We start from the raw sequence: 27,216 nt of genomic DNA, 5'->3' as shown, positions 1-27,216 counted from the left end.
TTTGTAGACTAACTTGCAATTTATATATAATTTTGCTGAGATTTTATTAGTCAACTTTCATAATATATCCTGGACGGCCAGTTCCCTAGACTGAATAAAAGAGACAGGATACAAGCAAAAGTTAGGCAGTTGCCAGGGGTTAAAAAGTAAGTTAGTAGGGGCATCTGGGTGGCTGAGTCGGTTAAGTGCCCAACTCCTGATTATGGCTCAGGTCATGATCTCACGACTGTGGGATCAAGCCCCACATCAGGCTCCACACTTGGTATCAACCTGCTTACGATTCTCTCTCTCTCCCCCCTCCCTTGCTCACATTCTCTCACTCTACTTAAAAAACAGTAATAATAATAAAAAGTAAGTTAGTAGAAGAACTATAGAAAGAAATTTAAGAAACTGATTGCAGGGTTCACCTACTGGACCACACCACCTGCAAGTAAACTGTAAAAAATAACACTCTAAACTGAAAGACACAAACACTGAGGAAGAGGAATTCTTTTAGGTGTCAAGAGGTCTTTATTGAAATAATAGCACAGTTACACTTCTAATATCCTTTCCACCTGTATACAATAGATTAAAAATGCTTGCTACATACAGTGCACAGACAGTTCAATAATTAGAACCAACTCAACTGCATTTGAAATAAATAAAATAGCCTATTTAATAATTTAAAGTAAAATTACTGTACAATATGAAAATAAAGATACATAAATGTTAGGATCTACAATGCCATAGAAATAAAATCATTATTCTGCATTACACAAAACAGTGCAAGAAACAAATCCAAATAAGCTTTTGGAGTGCAAAGTTTAAAATTTTTCCATTTTAAATTATCATGCAGACATAGCATTTCAAACCATGCTATCGTCTATGGCAAAGTTTTTATTTTTAAGAGGAAAAATGCTAGCCAGTCAGCTTACTGTACCATCAAGTGTTGCATCACATAACACTGCTGCTCTGCTTCTACAGTACAGTTTAGAAGGGAGGTATCCTGTTGCATTCAAAAAACTGAAATTAACAAGTTTCTGAAGCAAACATATTTATCTTTTAAGCCTGGAACAAAATAATGTGACAAAATAGCAATTATATCCCTGGGTTTAAGAAAGAAAAGGCCAATACCACATAATGAACTAAGAAGCAGTTTTCTATCCATCTTTCAACTCCATAATGATCCTTAGTGAAAATAACCATGTAACTATTGAGAGACATATAAAATTCTGACCTCTAGCTGACAAGTGATACAGTATCATGGGCTTGTGAGAAAAGTAATTTCAGAACACCTATGTTTAATTTGTGTAGAGCTTGGTTGCATTACATGTATTAATATGCTTAAAGTATAGTTCAATTTCAATGTGTATATAAAACTGTTATTTAGGCAAAGACCAAGGAATGCATTTAATACTAAACTGTAAACACATCGTCCACCTTGACTTGGAGTGCACATTGACGACATACGCGCTCTTCCACGGACTTTGGCAACAAGACTACATATAGCAGATCACAGCAGCACGAGCTCACATGGAAGACTGAAAGCACTGCAGAATAACACCACCCAACAGTTCCTATCAAAGGGATACATCGTAATAAGGGGCCTCCTCGTGCTAAGCCACTGTCCCAGTCAGTCTATGTTCCTCAGATTTGTTATTTTCACAACTCAGTAGTCTTAAGTCTCTGTGCTTTCACTGCATAGATCAACACCGCATGTACTCTATCCGTTGTAAGTCCAGAGGGTTACAGTTCTGTCCGCAGAGGACGACAGGAAGGACAGATCCTGGGTGTGCCATCTGCACTGAATCACTTTGTCCTTGTGCTCCCCCACCACCATGATAGGAAGCTGTTTAGTGAGATCTCCTAAATTAAAAAGAGATACTGATTAAAAATACAAAATAGGTGTATGTATGGATTTCACAGACTTCCCGTTACTTGAAGACATTACAGTAAAAAAAGTCCTATACTACACCAATCAAATACATTTAAAGGTTTAAACAGGGATAAGTGATTGAATATCTGAGTCTGTTAGGATTTGGTAAAATACAGACAGCAACATCTGACACAGCTGCCACTCTCTCCTTGAAACTCTCTCAACTTGACCTCTCCCTGAGTTCGGTGCCACTACATCTTGGTCTCCGTTGCCTGTCTCCTGTTCCTTTCCCACGAATCAGCTTTCACGTTTCCTGTTTTCTTTATACCCACTTCCTACGAAATTTCATCTAGTACCATGGGACCATGGCCATTTGTAGACTTAGGACTCACATTTCACCGCCAACCTTGACTTCTCACCTGAGCTCCAGACTAGTCATCCAAATAGCTATTCGACACCTCACTTGACTACCTGATAGTCATCTTCACTTGTTCAACTGAACTCTTGATTTTCTTGCCAAACCAGTTCCTCCTCCTACCTATCTTCCTTATCTCAATTAATGGCACCCGGCTAAGAACCTAGGCATCAGCATTCCCCTCGCTCCCTACATTTCATCCAAATTAAAATATATCCCAAATTCGGTCACTTTGTACCACCTCCACCTCTACCCCCCTTAGCCCAGGCCATGATCATCCCTCAACTGAACTGTTCCAATAACTTCCTCACTGATATTTATACTTCTAATCCATTCTGCCTACAGAACTCAAAATTATCTTTAAAAAAAAATTTTTTTTTACGGTTTTTATTTATTTTTGAGAGACAGAGACAGTGCAAGCAGGGGAGGGTCAGAGAGAGAGGGAGACACAGAATCTGAATCAGGCTCCAGGCTCTGAGCTGTCAGCACAGAGCCTGACGTGGGGCTTGAACCCACGAACTGTGAGGTCATGACCTGAGCCAAAGCTGGCCACTCAACTGACTGAGCCACCCAGGTGCCCCTCAAAATTATCTTTTAAACAATATTGATAGCTATCAGGTCAGATCACTTCCTGTTTTAAACATTCCCAAGGATTATCCTTTTTTAAAATGCCTATAAAACCCTGCCTCAGATCTACTCTTCTGTCTCTCACTCCCTTCGTTTGGTAAGTCCTGGCGGCACTAGCTTCCTGCAGTGTCGTGAACACGCGGAATTCACTCCTGCCTCAGCACCTCTCCAGTAGTTGTGGTCTATCCTGGGGGCCTGGCCTGGCCTGTGCCTTTTCATCACACAAGTCTCTGCACAAATGGCAGCTCCCTAGAGACCTACCCAAGCCTGGCTACAATAGCCTCCCCATCCACCCAGTGACTCTCTAACACCTTGCTAGTTTTTTAATAGTGCTTACCAATACCTGAAATTACATCATTACCTGGTTTACTTTGTGTTGACCTCTAAAATGTAAGCTCCATCAAGGAGGAAGTTCCCTGTCTTATTCATCTCTCTTCTGTCCCTAGTTGATATAAAATAAGTATTTGCATACTAAATGATTAAAAAATAAAACTAGATGCTGAAGATACAGTTACACATATTATAAGTTTTTAAAAGTAGAAACAAGGGCACCTAGGTAGCTCAGTCAGTTAAGCAGCTGACTCTTGGTGTTGACTCAGGTCATGATCTCACGGTTCATGTGTTCAAGCCCTGCATCAGGCTTGCACTGACAGTGTGGAGCCTGCTTGGGATTCTCTCTTTCTCTTTCTCCTTCCATCCCTCTCTCCCTCCCTCCACCCCTCCCTCCTTCTTTTCTGTTCTCTCCTTCCATCCCTCCCTCCCCACTTGAGCTCTGTCTTTTGCTCTCAAAATAAATAAACTTTAAAGTAGAAGCAAATAGGAATATATAAATATGTATTTTAACATCTACCATCTGAACTCAAAATGATTCAGCATAGTAAGTGTTGATTCTTTTTAATATTTTAAAAACTACTTAATAAGATATTCACTCGATTTGTTTAATAATTTGGTATAATTCACATCAATACAGTATCAGTAATTTGACCAGTGAATACTATAAAACTAAAATTTAAAAATGTTAGTTAGTTGATTATACCAGATTAGCAACAAAATCTCAAATAGCCATAAAAATCCTGGAAGAGAGCACAAGAAGTAATTTCTCTGACATCAATAGAATCAACATTTTCTAGATATGTCTCATAAGGCAAAGGAAAGAAAAGCAAAAATGAACCATTGGGGCTACATCAAAATAACAAGCTTCTGCACAGCAAAGGAAACAACAAAAGAGAAAGATAAAGGGTTCGTAACCAAACTATATAAAGAAATTACACAACTCAACATCAAAAAACCCAAATAATCCAATTAAAAATGGGCAGAAGACATGAACAAACATTTCTCCAAAGAAGTCAGATGGCCAACAGACACATGAAAAAATGCTCAACATCACTCATCTTCAGAAAATGCAAGTCAAAACTACAATGAGGTTATCAACTCATACCTGTCAGAACGGTTAAAATCAACAACACAAGAAACAACAGGTTTTGATGAGGATGTGGAGAAAAAAGGAACTCTTATGAACCAACAAGTGGGAATGCAAACTGGTATAACCACAGTGGAAAACAGTATGGAGGTTCTTCAGAACTGCCATATGATCTAGTAATTCCATTACTGGGTATTTACCCAAAGAATACAAAAACTCTAATTCAAAAGATACATGCACCCTTATATTTATTGTAGCATTATTTACAATAGCCAAGGTATGGAAGCAACCAAATATCCAGCGATAGATGAACAGATAAATAAGATGTGGAACACACACACAGAGAAATATTACTCAGCCATAAAAAAGAATGAAGTCTTGGCATTGCCAACAACATGGATGGAGGGTATAACACTAAGTGAAATAAATCAGTCAGGGAAAGACAAATATCATATGATTTCAATCATATGTGGAATTTAAGAAACAAAACAAAAGACAAACAAAAAAACCAGAGTCTTAACTATAAAGAACTGATAGTTCCCAGGGGGGAGGTGCATGGGGGGGGGGGGGATGGGTGAAATAAGTGAAGAGGAAGGGGATTAAGAGTATAATTATCTCAATGAGCACCAGGTGATGTATGGAATTGTCGCGTCACTATATATTACATCTGAAAGTAATGTAACACCATATGCTAATTATACTGAAATTTTAAAAATAAATTTTAAAAAATGATGTGTGGATTAAATAAAAAAGATTCCCAAATAGGAAAGATTACAAAAAAGGAAGAGGCCAATCTCCCTCACCTTGTAGGTCTGTCACCTTTATTTTCATATCATAGGATCCTGTTAGCAAGTAGTGAGCTCCAGGAGAGAACCGAACAGAGCGAACATCACTGGAGTGAGGATGATAACTTTGTACCATTCTTCCTCCTCTTATGTCATACAGCATGCAGCTAGAATCTTCTTGTCCTGTGGCTAAGAGACGTCCACTAGGATCTACAGCTACAGATGCCACTGCACTGCCTGTATACAAGACAGAATAAACATTTTACAATATAGCTAATTGTGTTCACTGAACCATACATTAAAATTTTAATATAGCTTATCAATACTGTTAAGGCAAAATCAAAATCAACAATCAACCATGGGCAGCTGGTGGCTCAGTTAGTTCAGTGTCTGACTTCATTTGAGGTCATGATCTGGTGATTCATGAGTTCAAGCCCTGCACTGGGCTCTGTGCTAACAGCAAAGAGCCCACTTCAGATCATCTGTCTCCCCCCACCTTTCTGCACATACACTCTCATTCTCTCTCTCTCAAAAATAAATATTTAAAAAAACCATTCAACCAATAAACACATTCATCCTTTTTAGAGACAAAGTGTAAGCAACATTCTTTGAGAAGTGAAAAAGTCTTCTTTTTTTTAAATCATTTGGGAGAACCCCCTGGGACACCATTACCTGTAACACAACAGTACAATAGATAAGCCACTAATCTCACGGCAGTGCTATCACTGCTGGGTAAGTCTCCAGAAACACTCCTGTAACCAGCTCAGAGTCTAGTTGAGGGAGTAAGAAATTAAACAATAAAATATGTTTTAGGACATAGTAGAGGAAATGTGTCTGAGCAACCCAGGTGCTGAGTTAACAGGCTGTACCCCTAAATCCAGACCATGCATTTTCAGTGGGGCAATAATGCCCCAAGGGGTTGCAAAATGGTTCTCAGGAGACAAAAAAAATCAAACATTGGCATTAGTTTGTAGCACCCCCCAAAGCTTAATCCCACCCAACAAAATCTTATTGTTTAGTATTTTATTTCTCTTGTTTGGAAAAATTTTAATTTAGTTTTTCTCCTTGCAGGGGGCACTAATGAAAATAAGGTTGAAGAACACTGCTCTAGACCAAAGTGGCTGGGGAATATATCACAGAAATAAGGGGCATCAGTTAGATCTTACAGAACAGTAAATGGTATAAATAAGAGAGAAAGTGTCCATATTTATTATATACATATGTAAAAATGATCTTTGCCTGCAAGAAGAATTACATGAAATAATGATTAGAGGAAAAGTTTCAAAATGTTTAAGGATAGGTAGCTTAGTCTGTTGGAGTAACTTAGTTCAACAAATTGACATAAAAGGTAGTTTGTAGCTAAGACATAAAAGGCAGGTGAGGGCCAGGGGTGCCTGCATGGCTTGGTTAAGTGTCCGGCTCCTGATTTCAGCTCAGGGCATGATCTCATGATTCATGAGACCTAAAGATTAGAAGGACCACATGTTCTTTATCCATCATTAGTTGATGGACATTTTGGATCTTTCCACAATTAGGCTATTGTTGATAATGCTGCTATAAACATCAGGTGCATGTGTCCCTTCAAATCAGAATGTTTGTATCCTAGTAGTGCAACATTTAAAGAAAAGTTAATGCCTATTCTCACACTAGTCCAAAAAATAAAAAAAAGAAGGAATACTTCCAAATTCATTCTATGAGGCCAGCATTGCCCTGATATCAAAACCAGATAAAGACACCACTAAAAAAGAAAACTATAGGCCAATATCCTTGATTAACAAAAATGCAAAATTCCTCAATAAAACATTAGCGCACTGAATTCAACAATACATTTAAAAATATCATTCATAACAATCAAGTGGGATTTATTCCTGAGTTGCAAAGGTGGTTCAATATTTGCAAATTACTCAATGTGATACACCATATCAATAAAAGATCCAGAGATAATCATTTCAATAGACACAGAAAAAGCATTTGACAAAGTACAACATCCACTCAAGACAAAAACCTTAATCAAAGTAGGTTTAGAGGGAACATACCCCAACATAAAAAAGGCCATATGTAAAAAATCTATAGGGGCACTTGGGTGGCTCAGTTGGTTAAGCGTCCAACTTCAGCTCAGGTCATGGTCTCACAGCTTGTGGTTCAAGCTCTGTGTTGAAGCTCAGAGCCTGGAGCCTGCTTCAGATTCTATGTCTCCCTCTCTCTCTGCCCTCCCTGCTCATGCCCTGTCTCTGTCTCTCTCAAAAATGAATAAACACTAAAAAAAATTTTATATCTATAGATAGCATCATCCTTAATGGGGAAAAACTGAGACCTTTTCCCCTAGGATCAGGAACAAAAAAAGGATGTCCACTCTTACCTCTTTTATTCAACATAGTACTGGAAGTCCTACCTACAGCAACAACAAAAACAACAACAACAAAAAGACAAAAGGCATCTAAATTGGTAAAGAAGTCAAACTGTCATTACTTGCAGATGATATGATACTATATATAAAAAATCTGAAAGACTCTACCAAAAAACTGCTAGGTCTAATAAACAAATTCAGTAAGCTCGCAGGATATAAAAATCAATGTACAGAAATCTGTTGCATTTCTGTATACTAATAAATAATGCAGCAGCAGAAAGAGAAGTTAAAAAAAACAATCCCCTTAACAACTGCACCCAAAATAACAAGATACCTAGGAACAAATCTAACCAAAGAGGCAAAAGTTACCTGTACTCTGAAAACTATAGAACACTGATGAAAGAAACTGAAGATGACATGAAGAAATGGGAAGATATTCCATGCTCATGGATAGGAAGAATAAATATTGTTAAACTGTCTATACTATTCAAAGCAACCTACATATTTAATGCAATCCCTATCAAAATACCAACAGCATTTTTCACAGAACTTAGACAATTTTAAAATTTGTATGGAACCACAAAAGACCCTGAATAGTCAAAGCAATCTTGAAAAAGAAAAGCAAAGCTGGAGGCAACACAATTCCAGACTTCAGGTCATATTACAAAGCATTAGTAATCAAAACAGTAGTACTGGCACAACAATCAATAGAACAGAATAGAAAATTCAAAAATGAACTCACAACTTATAAGGTCAACTATAAGGCTAATCTTCAACAAAGCAGGAAAGAATATCCAATGGGAAAAAGTCTTTTCAACAGTGTTGGGAAAACTAGACAGTAAAATACAAAAGAAAAAACCTGACCAGTTTCTTATACCATACACAAAAATCGATTCAAATGCATTAAAGCCCTAAATGTGAGACCTGAAACCATAAAAATCATAGAAGAGAGGGGCACTGGAGTGGCTCAGTCAGTTAAGTGTCCAACTTACCTCAGGTCATGATCTTACAGTTCATGAGTTCGAGCCCACATCTGGCTCTCCACTCTCAGCACAGAGCCTGCTTCAAATCTTCTGTCTCCCTCTCTCTCTACCCTTCCCCTGCTCATGCTCTCTCTCAAAAATAAATAAACATTATTTTTAAAAATCCAGAAGGGAACACAGGCAGTGACTTCTTTGATATTGACCAAAGCAACTTTTTTCTAAACATGTCTACTAAGTAAGGCAAAGAAAATAAAAGCAAAAATAGGGGCGCCTGGGTGGCTCAGTCAGTTAAGCCTCCAATTTCAGCTCAGGTCATGATCTCACGTTCATGGGTTCAAGACCTGCGTCGGGCTCTGTACTGACAGCTCAGAGCCTGGATCCTGTTTTCAATTCTGTGTCTCCCTCTCTCTCTCTCTCTGCCCCTGCCTGCTCATGCTCTGTCTCTCTCTGTCTCAAAAATAAATAAAACATTAAAAAAAAAAAGCAAAAATAAACTATTGGGACTTCATCAAAATAGAAAGCATCTGCATAGTGAAGGATACAATCAACAAAAGTAAAACGCAACCTACAGAATGAGAGAATATATTTGCAAATGACATATCTGATAAAGGGTTTAGTAACCAAAATATATAAAGAACTTACACAATGCAACACCAAAAAAACAAACAATCCAATTAAAAATGGGCAGAAATATGAACAGACATTTCTCTAAATAAATCCTACAGATGGCCAACAGACATATGAAAAGATGTTCATCATCACTTACCATCAGGGAAATCTAAATAAAAACTACAATGAGATATCGACTCACACCTGTCAGAATGGCTAAAATAAAAAACACAAGAAACAAGAGGTTTTGGTGAGGATGTGGAGAAGAAAGGAAGTATTGTGTACTGTTGGTGGGAATGCAAACTGTTGTAGCCACTCTGGAAAACAGTATGGAGGTTCCTCAAAAAGTTAAAGATACGATCCCTACGATCCAGCAATTGCATTACTGAGTATTTACTCAAAGAATATAAAAATACTAATTCAAAGGGATACATGCACCCTTAGGTTTACAGCAGCATTATTTATAATAACCAAATTATGGAAGCAGCCCAAGTGTCCATCAACTGATGAATAAAGAAGATGCAGTATTTATAAATAAAGGAATATTATTCGGCCATAAAAAAAGAATGAAATCTTGACATCTGCAATAACATGGGTGGAGCTAGAGGCTATAATACTGAGTGAAATAAGTCAGTCAGAGAAAGACACATACCATATGATTTCATATATATGTGGAATTTAAGAAACAAAAACGGATGAATATAGGAGGACAAAAAGAGACAAACAGAAACAGAGCTTAACTATGGAGAACAAACATGGTTACCAGAGGGGAGGTGGGTGACCAGACGGGTTAAACAGATGATGGGGATACTAAGGAGCGCACTTGTGATGAGTACTAGGTGATAGATGGAATAGTTGAATTACTATATTGTACACCTGAAACTAATAAAACACTGCATGTTAACTAACTGGAATTAAAAAAAAACCTTAAAAAAAACCCAAAAAACCAAAAACCCAGAGCACTGAGTGAACCTCAAGTGAAATACCCAGCAACATTCACTGCATCACTGCCAGTCCCCAGTGAACTATATATTAATATCTGGCTGGTAATTTTATGCCACCTCTAGTCATAAAGCAAAGGTTTATTAAAATAGTAAGATATTCCTGGGGGGAAAAATGTCCATGAAAGCCAAGAGAATCGATAAATACTAAATGAAATTTAAAATTGTTTAAAATTGATAAACACTAAAATAAAACAAAAATCCACTGAAATTAAGAATAAAAGGTAGTCCTTTTCACTTGGAATAGTGCCATAGAATTGCTATTAAAAACTACAAAGGCAGAAAAGGGACTCTAAAATGAGAACAATGGCAGGATACTGTGCTACTCTTAGATACCAGTGTTTTAAAAGATGATATAACACAAAAAACAGCACCCTCGGTTTACATGGAGAGATCCAAAGTACACTGTTAAGTTCAAAACGTAAGTCATGTACAGGGGCGCCTGGGTGGCTCATTCAGTTAAGTGTCCGACTTCAGCTCAGGTCATGATCTCACAGTTGGCGAGTTCAAGCCCCATGTCGGGCTCTGTGCTGACAGTGCAAAGCCTGGAACCTGTTTCAGATTCTGTGTCGCCCTCTCTCTCTGCCTTTCCTCTGCTCATGCTCTGTCTCTCTCTCTCTCGAAAATAAAATTAATATTAAAAAAGTCATGTATTATATGCTACCGTTTCTGTGTACATGTATACATACGTTTAGAGAAGACAGAAGATTATGATATATACAAACTTCATGGTTATCTACGTAAAGAATATTTCTTAAAGAATAAATAAGAAATTGGTTCCTTAGGGAAAGACATCAAGGAATAGGAGCGGGAAGAAAATGATTTTGTTCAATTTCAATTTCGGCCCTGTGTATTTTAGGACATGTTCTTTTTCAAGGTCTCAGTTCTCAAAGAGCCCTGCTAACAGAATACTTGAGGGATGATATTTCATGGCCCTGGGCCTCAGTTTCCTAAGCTGAATGTTATTTTTCCAAAGAAAGTAAAAGATGAAAGTATTTTGAAAGAATTTAAGGTAGTCAGTAAAATACCAAGTATTTGTTTTACTATTTGTTCCTACCTTTTTTTTAACATGTGTTGCACGGGAGAGGAAGTAGGTAAGGGCATTTTATAAAGTTTCCTTGTCATATAAATTCATTTAAATTCCAGGAAAACCTACCAGTTCCATGGAATGTTGTGCCAACAACACGAACACAGCTTGGTACTCGAAGGTCCCAAAACCTAACCGTCTTATCTTGGGAACCAGATGCAATCATCCAGCCACTCCAGGTATAAAGTGCTAAAATATGACCTAGAAAAGATCACATACTCAGTTATTATTGTGGAACAATACATTCAAAGCTAGGTACTCCTTATTATTAGACATGTGATAGTCTGGTTAATCAAATACACTGGGTGGTGGAGATTTTCCACATATATCAAGTATATCAGCAATTTTCAAAACACTAAAATTCACTAGAATGCAATCAAAACCATATTAAACAATATTCTTATTGAGCATTTTAGGATATCATAATTAGTACTGAAAAAATTATCATATGAAATTAAGGCAAATTATGGCAAAGCACAGAGCTGTGGGGTTAGAACACTGGCTTTGCAAGAGGCAGACCTGAGGTCTAATCTCAGTTCTGCCATATTCAGCTATAAGATACTGTAAAATCATTTTGCCTTTTCAAGTTTTTTTATTTCCTATGTAAGATGGAGATAAAACTTCCTACCATATAAGAGTATTGTAAGGATTAAAGTATGTGTATAAGCAAAGGATTTAGCACACAGGGAAATGTTACCTATCGTTAATGTGCTATTTAATCTAAAGTTCCCAAGTTAAATTTTTTAAATAAATATTTCCTCTCTTGAAGAAGTTGCTTTTGATAAAAGCACAGGTGGAACAAAAAGAAAAGTAGCATCTGAAACGATCACATACCGGTATGTCCACTCAGAGCATGCAGGCCCTGTCCTCTCTGACAATCAGTTGTATAAATGTTACAATCCCCCGCTCCAGCACTTATCAAAATAGCTCCACCACTTTCTGGGCCTTCCATAAATGCCAAGTCTCTAATTGTCCCATCATGCATACTAAATTCCAGATCCGGTCCTGAAACAACAATAAGAATTAAAAAAAAAAGATGCTGCTCAACTTACTGTGATAATTTGATATTGCTAAACTGTCTCAAACTTAAGCAAGAATAATGGTAGAGAGGGATTGATACTATAATCAATTTCACTTTACTGGGCAAAAAACTTCAAGAAATCAAAATATTGATTCAGTTATCACCAACACAGAGCTACTAGAGTTATCTTCTCTTATCTCGAAGAAAAGGAAAGAGAAGATAGGTACTTCCTGGAACATATTCATTAATGCACGGCTGGTAGTTATTGAAAAGTTATCTCCCCCGCCTTTTTTAATGTTTATTTTTGATGGAGGGGGAGCAGGGAAAGAGGGAGACAGAGAATCCCAAGCAGTTTCCTCCCTGTCAGCACAGAGCCTGATGTGAGGCTCGAATTCACAGACAAGAGATCATGACTCAAGCCAAAATCAAGAGTTGGATGCTTAACTGAGTAAGCCACCCAGGCACCCCAGAAGTTATCTTTCTGAATAACAATAATTTTCTAAGAATTTGACGACACCTATAAGAGCTTACTGAAAAAGAATAATGCCTTATGAATGCAACTAAGCAATTATAAGAAAACTCTTAAGGCTTAGATTTTATTGAAAATAATACAAAAATATATCAAAGATACTACATAGGGAAAACACTAAGAATACATTAGCAGGCTACTGCTTACATACTTGGGACCTACCTGTTGCATTACAAGTCTCCGCATTGAAGGGCAGAACTTTAACATATTTGTCATTTGATCCTGTTGCTAATAACTGTCCACAAGGACTCCAAGCCACACAGTAAATGGATCCTTTATGATGTTTATTCCTTTTAAAACGTACCACTGGCTGCTTAGGGATGTCATGTGCACTAAACAGAAACATTACATGAAGACATTTCAATTTTTTGCTTACTAAAGTTAATGAAATTCTATTAACGATTGTCTTGAGGGAAGGAACAGAAAAGAGTATCAGACGTGTTAATAACAATTTTCAAAATCTCAAAGCAAAAGAAATGAATTTAAAGCATATTTAAAATGGAAAAATAAAATTATAAAGTATTATCAGACTAACCTATTTCAGACCACATAGGGAACAAGATTATTTTTTTAAAAGTCTCTATTTCACTTGGAGAGTCTGGGTGGCTCAGCTGGCGTGAGCTAGACCCCTGTATCCAGCTCCATGCGGACAGCTCAAATTTGAGCCTTCTTCAAATTCTATGTCTCTCTTTCTCTATGCCTCTCCCCTACTCACACTCTGTCTCGCTCTCTCTCTTAAAAAACATTTTTAAAAAATCTCCATTTCACATATTTTTCATGGATTTTAACTCAGAAACACAAAAGAATGAAAATAAAAGTTACTAATGCTTCCAAATTCAAAAAGTTCAAAAAACATTTATTAAACATACAATATGAGCAACTGACTAGGGCTGCAGGAATGCAAGGGATGAATAAAAAAAGAAAGGAGGCAAGAGTTCTTTCTAGAGTTTAAATCTTATAAGGGTTGGGGTGCCTGGGTGGCTCAGTTGGTTAAGCATCCGACTCTTGATTTTGGCTCAGGCCATGATCTCACTCTGCTCTGGGCATGGAGCCTACATGATTTTCTCTTTCTCCCTCTCCCTCTGCTCCTCCCCTGTGAGCCCTCCAGCACGTGCACTGTCTCTTGCTCTCTCTCAAGGAAAAAAAAAAATCTTGTGAGGGTTGATGTTGTCATGACCACCCACATACATAAGTGTTCTGGTCCCGTACAAAGTACTAGGCCTTAAAGGACAGGGAGAAGTTTTCCACAAAAAGATGATGGCAGAACAGCTCCAATGAAGATAAAATATAGTATGCCAGCTGGGGACTGACTGACATGGTAGGTGAGGAGCTGCAGGCATGGCTGTGGAAGGCCCTGAATGCCATGCTCCTAAGTTTGGTCTTTAATGGGAGTCAAACATTGGTGTAGTGGAGTAATAGATCTTACCTGCACTTTAACACACAGACTAAGAGGATACTAAAAATTTTATTAGGTATGATGATAACATCAAGTCTGTGTAAGAAAATGTAAATGTTTTTGGAGATTCATCCTAAAAGGTGAAATGACATATCCGAGATTTACCTTAAGATACTTCAACAAATAACCAAACAAAAAGGATGAAGCAAATATGACAAAAATCTCAACAATTACCGCATTGCCTTGTACTAATATCTACTTTTGTATATGCTTGAAAAGTTTAATAATTAAAAACAGAAAAAAAAAGACTGATAAATTGCTTAATATTGATCTAGAAAATAGATCAGATCAAAAGATTCTCTTTTCAGTTGCATATTGAATTCAGGGCCCAATAAAAACATTTTATGACAAAAATCTATAAAATTAATTGACAATTCTGATGTATATATTTCCTAACCATTGAAAATAAAAATTTTAACATTTAAGAAAAAGAAATAAAAATTAAACACTACTGAATGGCAACTCTGAAAAAAGAACTAATATAGCTAAATTAAAAACTAAAGATTGACAGTACAAACCATCTATCCTTACTTACCTGGGATCGATTACTTCTGGATAGGCACATACTCTCAGAGTTTTTGAATTTGAACCTACAGCATATAAACCACCACCAGGATGAAAAGCCACTGCTCTAACAGCTTGTGTGTCTTCTAGGGTGTTAATACAAACAAACTGCTTTTTTGATTTGTCATCCTATGGAAAGAATAAATATGAAAGTCAGTTGTATGAAAAAAGTGAATTTGAAAGAATTCATCTTTAGTCCATTTTAAATTCATTTGAACTGTATTATTTATCACTTTATGTTCACTACCTACCATCACATATTCTCTTATTTATTTATTTTTATAGTTTATTTATTTTTGAGACAGAGAGAGACAGAGCCTCAGTGGGGAAGGGGCAGAGAAAGGGAGACACAGAATCTGAAACAAGCTCCAAGCTCTGCACTGTCAGCATAGAACCTGATATGGGGCTCAAACCCACAAACCGTGAGATCATGACCTGAGCCGAAGTCGGATACTTAACTGATTGAACCATCCATGCACCCCAATCACATATTCTTTTAAATGGCAAATTCAAATTAAGCCAAATTTTTCTATTTTTTTGCTGCCCATTTCTAAACTAAGTTCAGAGAGCATACAGACATTCAAGTTTTTCTTTGCTTACTATGAAAAAATATAATATGCATTCCTATATAATTACCTTTAACTATCAAGAAAAAAATAGCCCACATATATAATTCTCACAAAGTTAACAGAATATTATTTATGTTTCAAAAAGTAGGAAGTATAAAAGACTACTCAATCCACTTGAGGGTTGGTGGATAGTTTCATTATTTCCAGCAATGAATACTGTAATATTTCAAATTGAAATTGTACAATACCTTTTTAAAACTGTGAAAAGGTGTTTAATTAGAACATTTAATTTGAACCTCATTTTTATTTTACACTGTCAAACTTCCTGTCCTCTTCTGAGCAAGGCAAGTTGAAGCATGAGTGGCTATATAAAAGCTTTTGTGAGTCCTGCTATTACTATAGTTTGAAACTACCCTGCTACCCTGACTACAAAGGACTGGACCTGGAACAGGGACCTCTAGACCTGGTGTGGTCAACAGACCTAATCAAATCCTATCTTTGGGGAATACAGATGTCAAGTACACACAAAAAGGCAAATCACTTCCACTCTGGTTGTAACCTGAAAGCTCTAGGACCTACAGTGACTGTATCAATGAAGAGACTATTATGCCTCTTCCTACACAGACTTTTATGTCTTCATGTAAAACATCCTCATGGAGGAACAGGGGAAAAACTTGATAGATCCTACTATGTCTTTATGTAACTGAACTCATTTTTTTAAATGTTTATTTATTTTTGAGAGACCGACAGAGCATGAGTGGGCAAGGGGCAGAGAGAGAGAGGGAGACACAGAATCTGAAGCACGCTCCAGGCTCTGAGCTGTCAGCCCAGGCCCCGACATGGGGCTCAAACTCACAAACCAGGAGATCATGACCTGAGCTGAAGTCAGCTGCTTAACAGACTGAGCCACCCAGGCTCCCATGAACTCATTTCTTACTCATTTGAGGGTTACAGGGTGGCTCAGTCACTTAAGCATCTTACTTTAGCTCAGATGTGCTGACAGCTCAGAGCCTAGAGCATACTTCAGATTCTGTGTCTCCTCTCTCTTTCTCTGCCCTTCCCCTGCTCTTTCATTTTCTTTCTCTCTCAAAGTGAATAAACATTAACAAAAAATTTTTTTTAATTATTCACTTGAATTTGACTAGAATTGCTACAATTCTCATTGACCCACATATAGGAAATGTGACTATCAAATAGCACTGGTAGATAAGAGAAAACGGGAAGAGAATGACTAACTGATTAAAGGCCTAAAGAACATGAATAATAATTACAAAGGGTTGCTTTAGAACAGATGTGGCCATCAATTAACCTTATTTCCTCATCTTCAGTGTGTTTAAATTTTTAAAAAACTTGTTGCTATTGTTAAAACATATTTCAAATAAAAATCTACATTCCTACAATTTCTTGAAAATGAAAAGAACTAGAAATACTAGATAAGCATATTTCTTTATGCAAAGGACAAATATTCTTATGTACTTATCACAACAATAGTCAACTTTATTGATTTATGTTATCTGTTCAGCCCATAAGCATCTGGAATAATGGCTGTGTTTATGGGCTTAAAATTTGAACTAAAGAAAATAAGACAGAATGAAGCTATATAGTAATTAGGGAAAGATATCTGGTTCCAAAGCAAAAAAATAGCTACACTGAAGATAAGCCCAAAGGAAATACCAAAAATATCTGAAGAAATTAACCATAGGGTTCAGAGAATAGTGCACGGGCCCAGCTCAGAGGCCAAGATGGCTACTGGGCCATTAAAATGAATACTTTCAAATATTTTCTGAGGCATCCTCTTCACTTAGCCCAATGAAGGTTCAATTACCTTGAGACAAATAACAGCATGAATAATGATTATTTCTAAAAATGGTTCTTTATATGAATTGAGAATTCCTTAGCAAAATTTGCAAGTATATATAAAACAATGATGAAACCTCCTTTCCCAAAGTATTACCTCTTCCCCTCTTGACCTTGACAGACTCCCTGAAGAATCTCCAAGAGGTGGCTTAAGGACCGAATGTTCTGATGAGCTGCGTGAATAGAAATTCAAATAAAGTTTACTCTGAATATCAAAACATAATTTATCCTTTCAATTCTCAAATTTATTTTTTTTTTGGCAAATAACCTGCACTGACTCCAGTCAAGGTTACCTTCTGAAGCTATTTATTAAGAGGCTCTGAACTCAATGACACCAAGCACCGTTTTAAGAAGGAATGAGAAGCCATTCTGGAAAGGAGATTAAGTCAAAGTCCACAAATTTTATAGTGAGATGTCAAGTAACTTTCCTCTGCTAAGTTCTAGAATCTTGGATACTATGCTTAAATGCTACCTCAGACAGGAACTTGGATTGCTCTTTAGGAAAATTATCTGGCCCAAGAGAAAAGACTAACAGAAACTGACAGTTCAAGTGTTACAATAAAATAATGTTTCTCCTTAATTACTTTTTGCCATGTTCCATCTATATCCATAGCCTTCCAATCAGCTTCTTTCCCCCTTAATGCCGCACTCTTTATCGTCAAAGATTTCCAGATAGTTTAAGTCACCTACTTAAAAGTCTGAGACTAAAACAAACAGAAAAAGGAATTTTATTTGTATTTTCTCAATGATGAGTGATATTATTTTTTCATGTGTCTATTGGCTATCTGTAGGTCTTTTTTGGAAAAATGTCTCTTCGTGTCTTCTTCCCATTTTTTAGTTGGATTATGTGTTTTTTGGGTGTTGGAGTTTTTAAGTTCTTTATATATTTTGGATACTAACCCTTTATCAGATGTGTCATTTACACATTGCTTTTTAGTTTTGATTAGTTCCTTCATTGTGCAGAAGAATTTTATTTTGATGAAGTCCCAATAGTTTATTTTTGTTTTTGTTTCCCTTGCCTCAGGAGACATATCTAGTAAGAGGCTGCTATAGCCAATGTCAAAGAGGTAACTACCTGTGTTCTCCTCTAGGATTTTAATGTTTTTTTGACTCACATTTAGGTCTTCAATCCATTTTTAATTTATTTTTGTGTATGGTGTAAGAGAGTGGTCCAGTTTCATTCTTTTGCATGCTGCTGTGGGTTTTCCCAGCACCACTGTTGAAGAGACTGTCTTTCTCTCATCAGGTATTCCTTCCTGCTTTGTTGAAGATTAATGGACCATACAGTTGTGGGTTCATTTCTGGATTTTCTATTCTGTTCCATTGATGTATATGTTTATTTTTGTTTAAGTACCATACTGTTTTGATCACTGTGGCTTGGTAATACAACGAATCAAAACTACAATGAGAAATCACCTCACACCTATCAGAATGGCTATAAAATCATCAACACAAGAAACAACAGGTGTTGGTGAGGATATGGAGAAAGGGGAACCATATTACACTGTTGGTGGGAATGCAAAAAGGGGTAGAACAACTCTGGAAAACAGTGTGGAGGTCCCTCAAAAAGTAAAAGATAGAACTACACTATGACCCAGCAATTCCACTACTAGATATTTACCCAAAGAATACGAAAAGACTAATTCAAAGGGATACATGTACCCTTAGGTTTAGAGCAGGATTATCTACAAAAGCCAAATATGGAAACACCCCAAATGTCATCAAGTGATGAATGGATAAAGAAGATGTGGTACATATATACAATGGAATATTACTCAGCCATAAAAAAGAATGAAATCTTGCTATTTGCAATGATGTGGATGGAGCTAGAGAGTTATACTAAATGAAATGTCAATCAGAGAAAAATACATACCATGTGATTTCACTCATATGTGGAATTTACAAACAAAACAAATGATCATAAGGGATAAAAAGAGACAAACCAAGGAGACTCTTAACTATAGAGAAGAACCTAATGGTTACCATAGGATCGGGGGGATGGGTGAAACAGATGATGGGGATTAAGGAGTGCACTTGTGATGAACACTGGGTGCTGAATGAAGTGTTCAATCACTACACTGTATACCTGAAACTAATATTATGCTATATTAATTGACTGGAATTTAAATACAAACTTTAAAAAACCACCTAGGTGGCTTAGTCGGTTAAGCGCCAAGAAATCTACCTGATGTTTTGTACTATAATGAGAGAAGGTTTATGAATTTACAGTTTAGTTAAAATATCAACAGAGAGTTTAGTGATAGGTACTAAGAAAATTAAGCATGTGTGCACTATAAAAAAGCACACCAAAATTACTGTCTCCATGAAAAACAAAAAGTTGTATGAAAAGGAAACAATCATATTACACCAGTTAGGTATAAATAACAGTAAATGCCCATGGTAATGTTAACATTGAATACTGATTTAAACATATTGGAAAGAAAGAGTAGACAAAGTGAATATATTGTGGGTGAGTATGGTAGCTAAATCTAATTGGCAGGGAGTCAATGGATAATAAAAATAGTACAGAACATGTTATTGACAAATGTGAAAATATATAGCAAAACTGGGTTGCAAATGGCAGCCTACCAGAAATAGAAGTCATAGATAAAGATGGGTAAGATAACTTTGAGGCGCTATTTGTCTTTTTAAATCATGTATGTAGGTTACTTTTATTTTTTTTTAATTTTTTAATGTTTTATTTATTTTTGAGAGAAAGAGAGAAAGAGATAGCCAGTGTGAGCAGAGGAGGGTCAGGAGAGAAGGAGACACAGAATCCGAAGACAAGCTCCAGGCTCTGAGCTAGCTGTCAGCACAGAGCTCAACGCAGGGCTTGAACCCACGAACCGCGAGATCATGACCTGAGCCGAAGTCAGATGCTTAACCGACAGAGCCAGCCAGGAGCCCCTAGATTACTTTAATTTAAAAAAAATCAATTTTAAAATTTGAGTTCTAGTTGTGATATTGCAAAAATACAATTATAGAAACTCTAATAAGGAAGTAAATATTAGATGAACCTATACTATTATATATATAAAACTAGAATTTTTCAAAATAAATAATAAAAATAGGGAAAAAACCTAGATTTTTTGATACAAAATTTATAAGGCCAATCTAATTCCTATAAGCATTCAAAGGCCAAAAGCAAGTTATCATTTTTAAATGAACCACTCTCAAAGGTGTTTACTGTTGAGAATAGATGAAGAAATTCCTATGTGGAATTTAAGAACAAAACACATGAGCAAAGGGGGAAAAAAAGGACAAACCAAGAAACAAGACTCTTAAGTATAGAGAACAAACCAGAGAGGAGGTGGGTAGGGGAATTGGTGAAATAGGTGAAGGGGACTAAAGAGGGCACTTGTGATGAGCATCTAGTGAATAAAAACTTAAAAAAAAAAAAACAGATGAAGGAAATTCTCCTTAACTATTCCCACTGCATAAAGTAACACTTGTTTACTAATGATAGCACGATAAAACTCTTCCTTGATTAGTGAAAACATAAATATGCAAAATGCTTTCAATTGCTGTAACTGCCAGAACAGGCAAGACTGTCTTGCTGCAATCATCCCAACATGTTATAAAATATCTTGTGCCTTCATCATCTGTGAATTAAATATCATTTGTTGAATGGTACCAACGGCAAGAAAAAAGAAAATCAGGGAGAAGATAAAACTTTAAAATCTGAGTAAAATAATATATAAAAAATAGAATTTTCTTGGTAGTGATGAGTAAGCAAAAATAAAAATAAGAGGAACAAAAGACCACTAAGAAGTTTAGAAGTTAGTAGAAAAGAATATAGATAAAGACAGATTAGAAAAAGATTTGGTAGGTAATAGCTAAAAAAACCCTTAAAAACATTTTTTTAATGTTTATTTATTATTGAGACAGAGAGAAACAGAGCGCGAGTGGGAGAGGGCCAGAGAGACAGGGAGACACAGAATTCAAAACAGGCTCCAGGCTCTGAGTTGTCACCACAGAGCCCAATGCGGGGCTCAAACCCACAAACCGTGAGATGACTTGAGCTGAAGTCGGACACTTAACCGACTGAGCCACCCAGGCACCCCTCCAAAAACTTTTAGGGACAGAGAGAGAGGAGGGAAGAGAGAGACAGAGACAGAGAGAGAGAGAGAGAGACAGTGAGAGAGAATCCCAAGCAGGCTCTGTGCTGTCAGTGTCAAGCCCAACAAGGGGTGCGATCCCACGAACCATGAGATCATGACCTGAGCCGAAACCAAGACGCTTAACCAACTGAGCCACCCAGGAACTCAAGAGCTCGAAAAACTTTAAATTGTAAGGCTCTATAGAGAAGTTTGACTTTATAGATTTCCATTCATTAGCAGGAAGTTAGTATTTCCAGGCTTTACAAAATAAAGTACTTACATTTGGTTTCCACTAGAAGGAGACTCCTCCAGAAACGGTATATGATTTGTTGATCCAGGATTACGAGGGGTGCTTGTATGGATATTTGAAGCATCATGTGTTAATCTCTGACTAGAGTCTTGGGGTGGTGTAGCAAAACTAGTTACAGAAGAATTATTAGATCCATTGCTTTTATTCCCATTGCATTGCTGGTTGAGCACTGATACTTCATTACCAAGGCTATCCATTCCAATATTTAATTCACCAAGCTTCTGAATGGACCTATAAAACAAAACAATGCAATTACATTAAAAAAACTTAATCACATTCTTTTTGTTTATTTATTTATTTAAGTTATGTCCACACCCAATGTGGAGCTCAAATTCACAACCCCAAGATCAAGAATCACATGTTTTCCTGACTGAGCCAGGCAGGCACCCCAATCATTCTTTCCTTATTTTCTTTTCATTTTTTTAAAAAGAGACAGCATGAGTGGGGGAGAGGGGCATAAGGAGAGAGACAGAACTGCAAATAGGCTCCATGTTCAGTGCAGAGCCCAACATGGAGCTTGATCCCACGATCCAGGAGATCATGACCTGAACGGAAATCAAGAGTCAAGACACTCAACCAACAGAGCCACCCAGGTGCCCTACATTCTTAACATACAGATGTTAGAAGTTTGAGAAGGTGAATACATGCATATATAACATATAAATGGGATATATAAATGGTAATAGAAAAATGGTAATTTTTTAGTACTAAAAAGCTAGCTTAAGACATAACCAAGATACTGAAAGAAGATCCAAATTTTCCTAAAGTATGGCACTATAGAAGGGTATAGGCGTAAAACCACCTTTTACTGTAATAGCGGGGGGAAAAAATCTGTTTCTTCTCCAGTATAACATTGGTTTAATCTTCAATTTAAAACTTAATTTCCCAAAATAGTCAACAAAAATATCACTACTACCAAAATTTCTCACCAAAAAAACACAATAAGCCATTTTCATTTCATCTCTATAGTAATATGTCAACTAGGAAACGTATGATTAGAGCAGGCCATGACAGGACAAAGTCAAGTGGCATCCTAGTACTCACACATTCAATCTACACAGATTATCTGCCAACTCTAATCTAGGTATTAGACAGATAAAAGAGAAAGCAAAACAAGTGAGCTTCAAGGTCTTTCCGTCAACACAAGTCTCCCTATATGAGGATAGACTGACTTCTTTTGTTGGACTCAGGGCTTCAAAGAGCACAGAGATGAAGCTGACAAGCTCTCTTAAGATTTAGACCCAGAACTGGCCCAGCACCACTTTCTACAGCTTAGATTCAATATGGGAGAGGAGTATACAAGTGGTAGGATTTTTAAGAGGTGCTGTGGTTTATTGTATTTTCTAGTTTCCGTACATTAAACATTGGCGCGCGGCGCGCGTGTGTGTGTGTGTGTGTATGTTTACGGCTTAGAAAAAACTTTTAATAAGTCTTATATTATGCAAGTAATATATATTATATTATATAATTATATTCTATTATTAAAGGAACTGCCAGCCATTACTATTTAAGTTAAAAACTTTAACTAGACAGCATTTCCCAAATTGTGTTCTATGAAACACTAGTCCTGTGAAATGCTCCTCATAAAAAATGAGTCTGAGGTCAGTAAAGTTGGGAAACACTAAGTATAAAGAGTAATGCTATCATTTTGACTCTCTAAAGTCTTAGGATGGGGATGTGGCAGAATATGTCTGTCAGTGCCAAATCAGTGGTGATTATTAGTATTAGTAGAAACAAAATATCAAGAAGTATAAAGTAGTGATACCAAATGGTTAATAAAAATTCTATCATGCTTTTTTTCTTCAGTAAGATCTATTCTATAACATGACTCATTTCTTTCCTCTGTCTATGCCTCTTGGGAAAAAATGCAAAATTTATTTTTTTAATAGTTTATTGTCAAATTGGTTTCCATATAACACCCAGTGCTTCTCCCCACAAGTGCCCCCCATCATGACCATCACCCCATCCCTCCCTCCCCCTCCCCCTTCAGTCCATGGTTTGTTTTCAGTATTCAGTAGTCTCCCTTGATCTGTGTCCCTCACTCTCCCCCACTCTCTTTCCCCCTTCTTCTCCACATGGTCCCCTGCCAGGTCTCTCCTGTTAGACCTATGAATGCAAACATAATGCTATCTATCCTTCTCTGCCTGACTTATTTCGCTTAACATGACACCCTCAAGGTCCATCCACTTTCCTACAAATGGCCAGATTTCATTCTTCCTCATTGCCATGTAGTACTCCATCGTGTGTGTGTGTGTGTGTATATATATATATATATATATATACACACACACACACACACACACACACACATATATATATATATATATATACCACATCTTCTTGATCCACTCATCAGTTGATGGACATTTAGGCTCTTTCCATGATTTGGCTATTGTAGAAAGTGCCGCTATGAACATTGGGGTACATGTGCTCCTATGCATCAGCACTTCTGTATCCCCTGGGTAAATCCCTAGCAGTGCTATTGCTGGGTCATAGGGGAGTTTTATGGATAGATGCAAAATTTAAATCTAGAAACTATGCTCCTGTTGCTAGAATGACTTGAAAAAATAAAACATTAACATTTTGGGGAAAGGATATTTTATTTTATAGATTCTATCCCTATTCAATTTGTCTATGGTATTAGGTACTTTAAAGTTCTGGTACAGCAAGGCACCTGGGTGGCTCAGTCAGTTAAGTGTCTGACTTCAACTCAGGTCATGATCTCACCGTGAGTGAGTTTGAGCCCCACATTGGGCTCTGTGCTGACAGCTCAGAGCCTGGAGCCTGCTTCAGATTCTGTGTCTCCCTTTCTCTCTGCCCCTTCCCCACTTGTGCTCTCTCTCTCTCAAAAATAAACAAACATTAAAAAAAATTTTTTTAAATAAAGTCCTGGTACAGCCTCAAGATACGTGAAAAAAAAGATTGAATAAAATATTAAAGGGTTAAAACCCTGGGGCGCCTGGGTGGCTCAGTCAGTTGAGTGTCCGGCTTCGGCTCGGGTCATGATCTCATGGTTCGTGGGTTCGAGCCCCACATTGGGTTCTGTGCTGCCTGCTAGCTCAGAGCCTGGAGCCTACTTCGGATTCTGTGTCTCCCTCTCTCTCTGACCCTCACCTGTTCATGCTGTCTCTCTCTGTCTCTCAAAAATAAATAAATAAACATAAAAAATTTTAAAAAAAGGGTTAAAACCCAAAAGGTAAGAGAGGGCTAAGAGAACAACAGAGAATTTATATGAAACTAATTTTCAAAAGCTAAATAACAATAAATAACTTAAATTCTATTTATAATGGTCTTTAAAGGAAGGATAAACCATCTTGAATAGTTAAACTTTTTTCCTGAGGAAGTACATCCTTTACCACTATTAGGATCACAGAACCTTGCCACTTTATCTTCTGCTTTAATGCCAGCTATCTGTTTTCATTGCAAAATAAAATGGTCAGAGAATCCAATTGCAACTATGACTTTTACGAATATGAAGAAGACATCCAAGAGCCATAAATGGCAGTTCATCAATTAGGATAATTCTAGTAAGCTGTTGATTTATCAGAGGAGATAAGAAAATGATCCTCAAATGCAATGTTCAAGCACATTTCTTGTGTGAAGGTTTGAAGACAAAATCAATTTCAGGCTCACTGACTTGTCCAACCCTCAGAGTTTTAAGCAGATTACTTCCAATATTATTGAACCAAGTAAAGAGCTGATAGTCACCACTGCATTTCCTAATCATAATGACAATAATAACCAACATTTATGGTACACTTACTACATGCACCAGGATTTATTCCAAGTAATTTTTTATATGTTAACTCATTTAATCTTCAGCAAGCTTTGCTCATTCAAATACATGTATTCTAATTTACTGATTCTTAAAAAGATACATTACTATCTACCTATCTATACACACACACCTCTTGTAATTAAGAACAATGTAAGTGCATATTGCCTTGGCAGAAACTATAAGAATAACTTTAACATATTGAATTCAATAATTTTAATATATTGAATACAAAAGAACCTGGAAGTTCAAGCACCCAAAACAACAAAAACAACAGCGAACACTTAACATAGTGCTTACTGCCAGGTACTGTTCTAACCACTTTGCTTAGATTAACTTGTTTCATCTTCATGGCTGTTCTGTGCAGTAGATGAGGAAACAAGCAAAAGGGAGCTAAGTAACTAGGACCCCTGGGACCTCAGATGCCCTGGCACTGAGCTGGATCTGCCTGGCCATCTGAGTCCAGCTGTCAGCTGAACCACCACACTTCTGCTCTCGTTGCTTAGATGTGAAAAAAGGTTTAAAGGAAAGAAGAAGAAAATTAGACCCTCAGAATGCTGTGACAAGCAGATATTCTGCAGCTCTACATTACTTAAACACTTTAAAATTTCAACTGTACATGAAAAGTAGCAGTCATTGCCTGTTTGTAATCACTTTGAAATAATTCTTTATGTTTTAAAAAAATGACTGAGAGACATACCTATTAAGAAATTGTTCCGTAAGATTCTGCTGCTGATCAGGACCATCCTCCTGATTCACACCTCCCTCGAGCAGCATTTGTTGGTATATCTGCCGCTGTTGCTCCTTCTGTTCTAAATGCTGTTGATAGCGTAATCTTTGCCTATAATATTCTTGAAATTGTTCTGTTGAATCTCGAAGCTTAAAAATATTAGAAAATATATTTGAGCAGACTACGATTAAATATATGTCCCTATTCAACAGTAACTTCTATAAATGTTGAATGAAATACACAAGTAGCTATATTTAACAATTAGAACATATTAATTTTAATATTTAATATATAAAATTAATATACTGCTCTTTGAAAAATAACATGGTATCCATAAGTGTTTATAGTCAAGTAGATCAGTTAAATTACTTTATTCTATAGGAAGAGACTGACCAAAATGAATGGTCATCCTGGATCTTTGACTAATGCAAAAGAAAAATACACATTATAGTGATCACAAGGGGTCACAGGGTTAGATCTATATTATTTTATTTTTTTTTAATGTTTTTTTAAATTTATTTTTGATACAGAGAGAGACAGAGCATGAGAGGGGGAGGGGCAGAGAGAGAAGGAGACACAGAACCGGAAGCAGGCTCCAGGCTCTGAGCTAGCTGTCAGCACAGAGCCCGACGCGGGGCTCGAACCCACGAACCATGAGATCATGACCTGAGCTGAAGCCGGACACTTAACCGGCTGAGCCACCCAGGTGCCCCTATATTATTTTAAAAAATACTGAGAGAGGGGCACCTGGGTGGCTCAGTTGGTTAAGCATCCGACTTCAGCTCAGGTCATGATCTCAGTTTGTGGTTCGAGCCCCATGTTGGGCTCTGTGCTGACAGCTCAGAGCCTAGAGCCTGCTTCAGATTCTGTGTCTCCCTCTCTCTCTGCCCCCTCCCCTACTCATGCTGTGTTTCTATCTCAATAATAAATAAAAACATTTTTAAAAAATAAATAAAAAAATACTGAGAGAATACATTAGGATTTAATAAACAAAGTATTAACTTTGTCCAACACACTTAAACATGTAAATGGTTTAATAAGCTTATCCTAGAGAGAAACTTTAAAAATTTCCTTCAAAAAGAGTATTTTAATTCAGGTTTCAAATGGCCTTTCACAAGAAAGTGGAATCAGTGAGTGGTAAACTTAATCTCAACATTCCTACTTCATTCTTCTAAA

The 27,216-nt window shown here is 36.9% G+C and overlaps 1 protein-coding gene across 4 annotated transcripts in view; it reads right to left on the bottom strand.

The window, feature by feature from the left end:
• Window positions 1–487: 487 nt before the first annotated feature.
• WDR47 (WD repeat domain 47) overlaps window positions 488–27,216 on the bottom strand; it is a 61,075-nt gene continuing 34,346 nt past the window's right edge. For 2 of the 4 annotated variants that reach the window (XM_029949119.1, XM_029949120.1), the window contains exons 7-15: window positions 26,011–26,189; window positions 21,506–21,766; window positions 17,223–17,298; window positions 14,671–14,828; window positions 12,842–13,011; window positions 11,964–12,140; window positions 11,199–11,330; window positions 5,121–5,339; window positions 488–1,845 (exon numbers count right to left, since the gene is read on the bottom strand). In XM_029949119.1, coding sequence (XP_029804979.1) covers window positions 1,703–1,845; window positions 5,121–5,339; window positions 11,199–11,330; window positions 11,964–12,140; window positions 12,842–13,011; window positions 14,671–14,828; window positions 17,223–17,298; window positions 21,506–21,766; window positions 26,011–26,189 — 1,515 coding nt within the window. In that variant the 3' untranslated portion in view covers window positions 488–1,702. The remainder of the gene's footprint in view (window positions 1,846–5,120; window positions 5,340–11,198; window positions 11,331–11,963; window positions 12,141–12,841; window positions 13,012–14,670; window positions 14,829–17,222; window positions 17,299–21,505; window positions 21,767–26,010; window positions 26,190–27,216) is intronic. The other 2 variants (XM_029949121.1, XM_029949122.1) reach the window with 1 other exon arrangement.

This window comes from Suricata suricatta, chromosome 8 (genome assembly GCF_006229205.1).
Source record: "Suricata suricatta isolate VVHF042 chromosome 8, meerkat_22Aug2017_6uvM2_HiC, whole genome shotgun sequence".
In the NCBI taxonomy this organism is placed as follows: domain Eukaryota; kingdom Metazoa; phylum Chordata; class Mammalia; order Carnivora; family Herpestidae; genus Suricata; species Suricata suricatta.
This window is presented reverse-complemented; position numbering and strand designations above follow the sequence as displayed.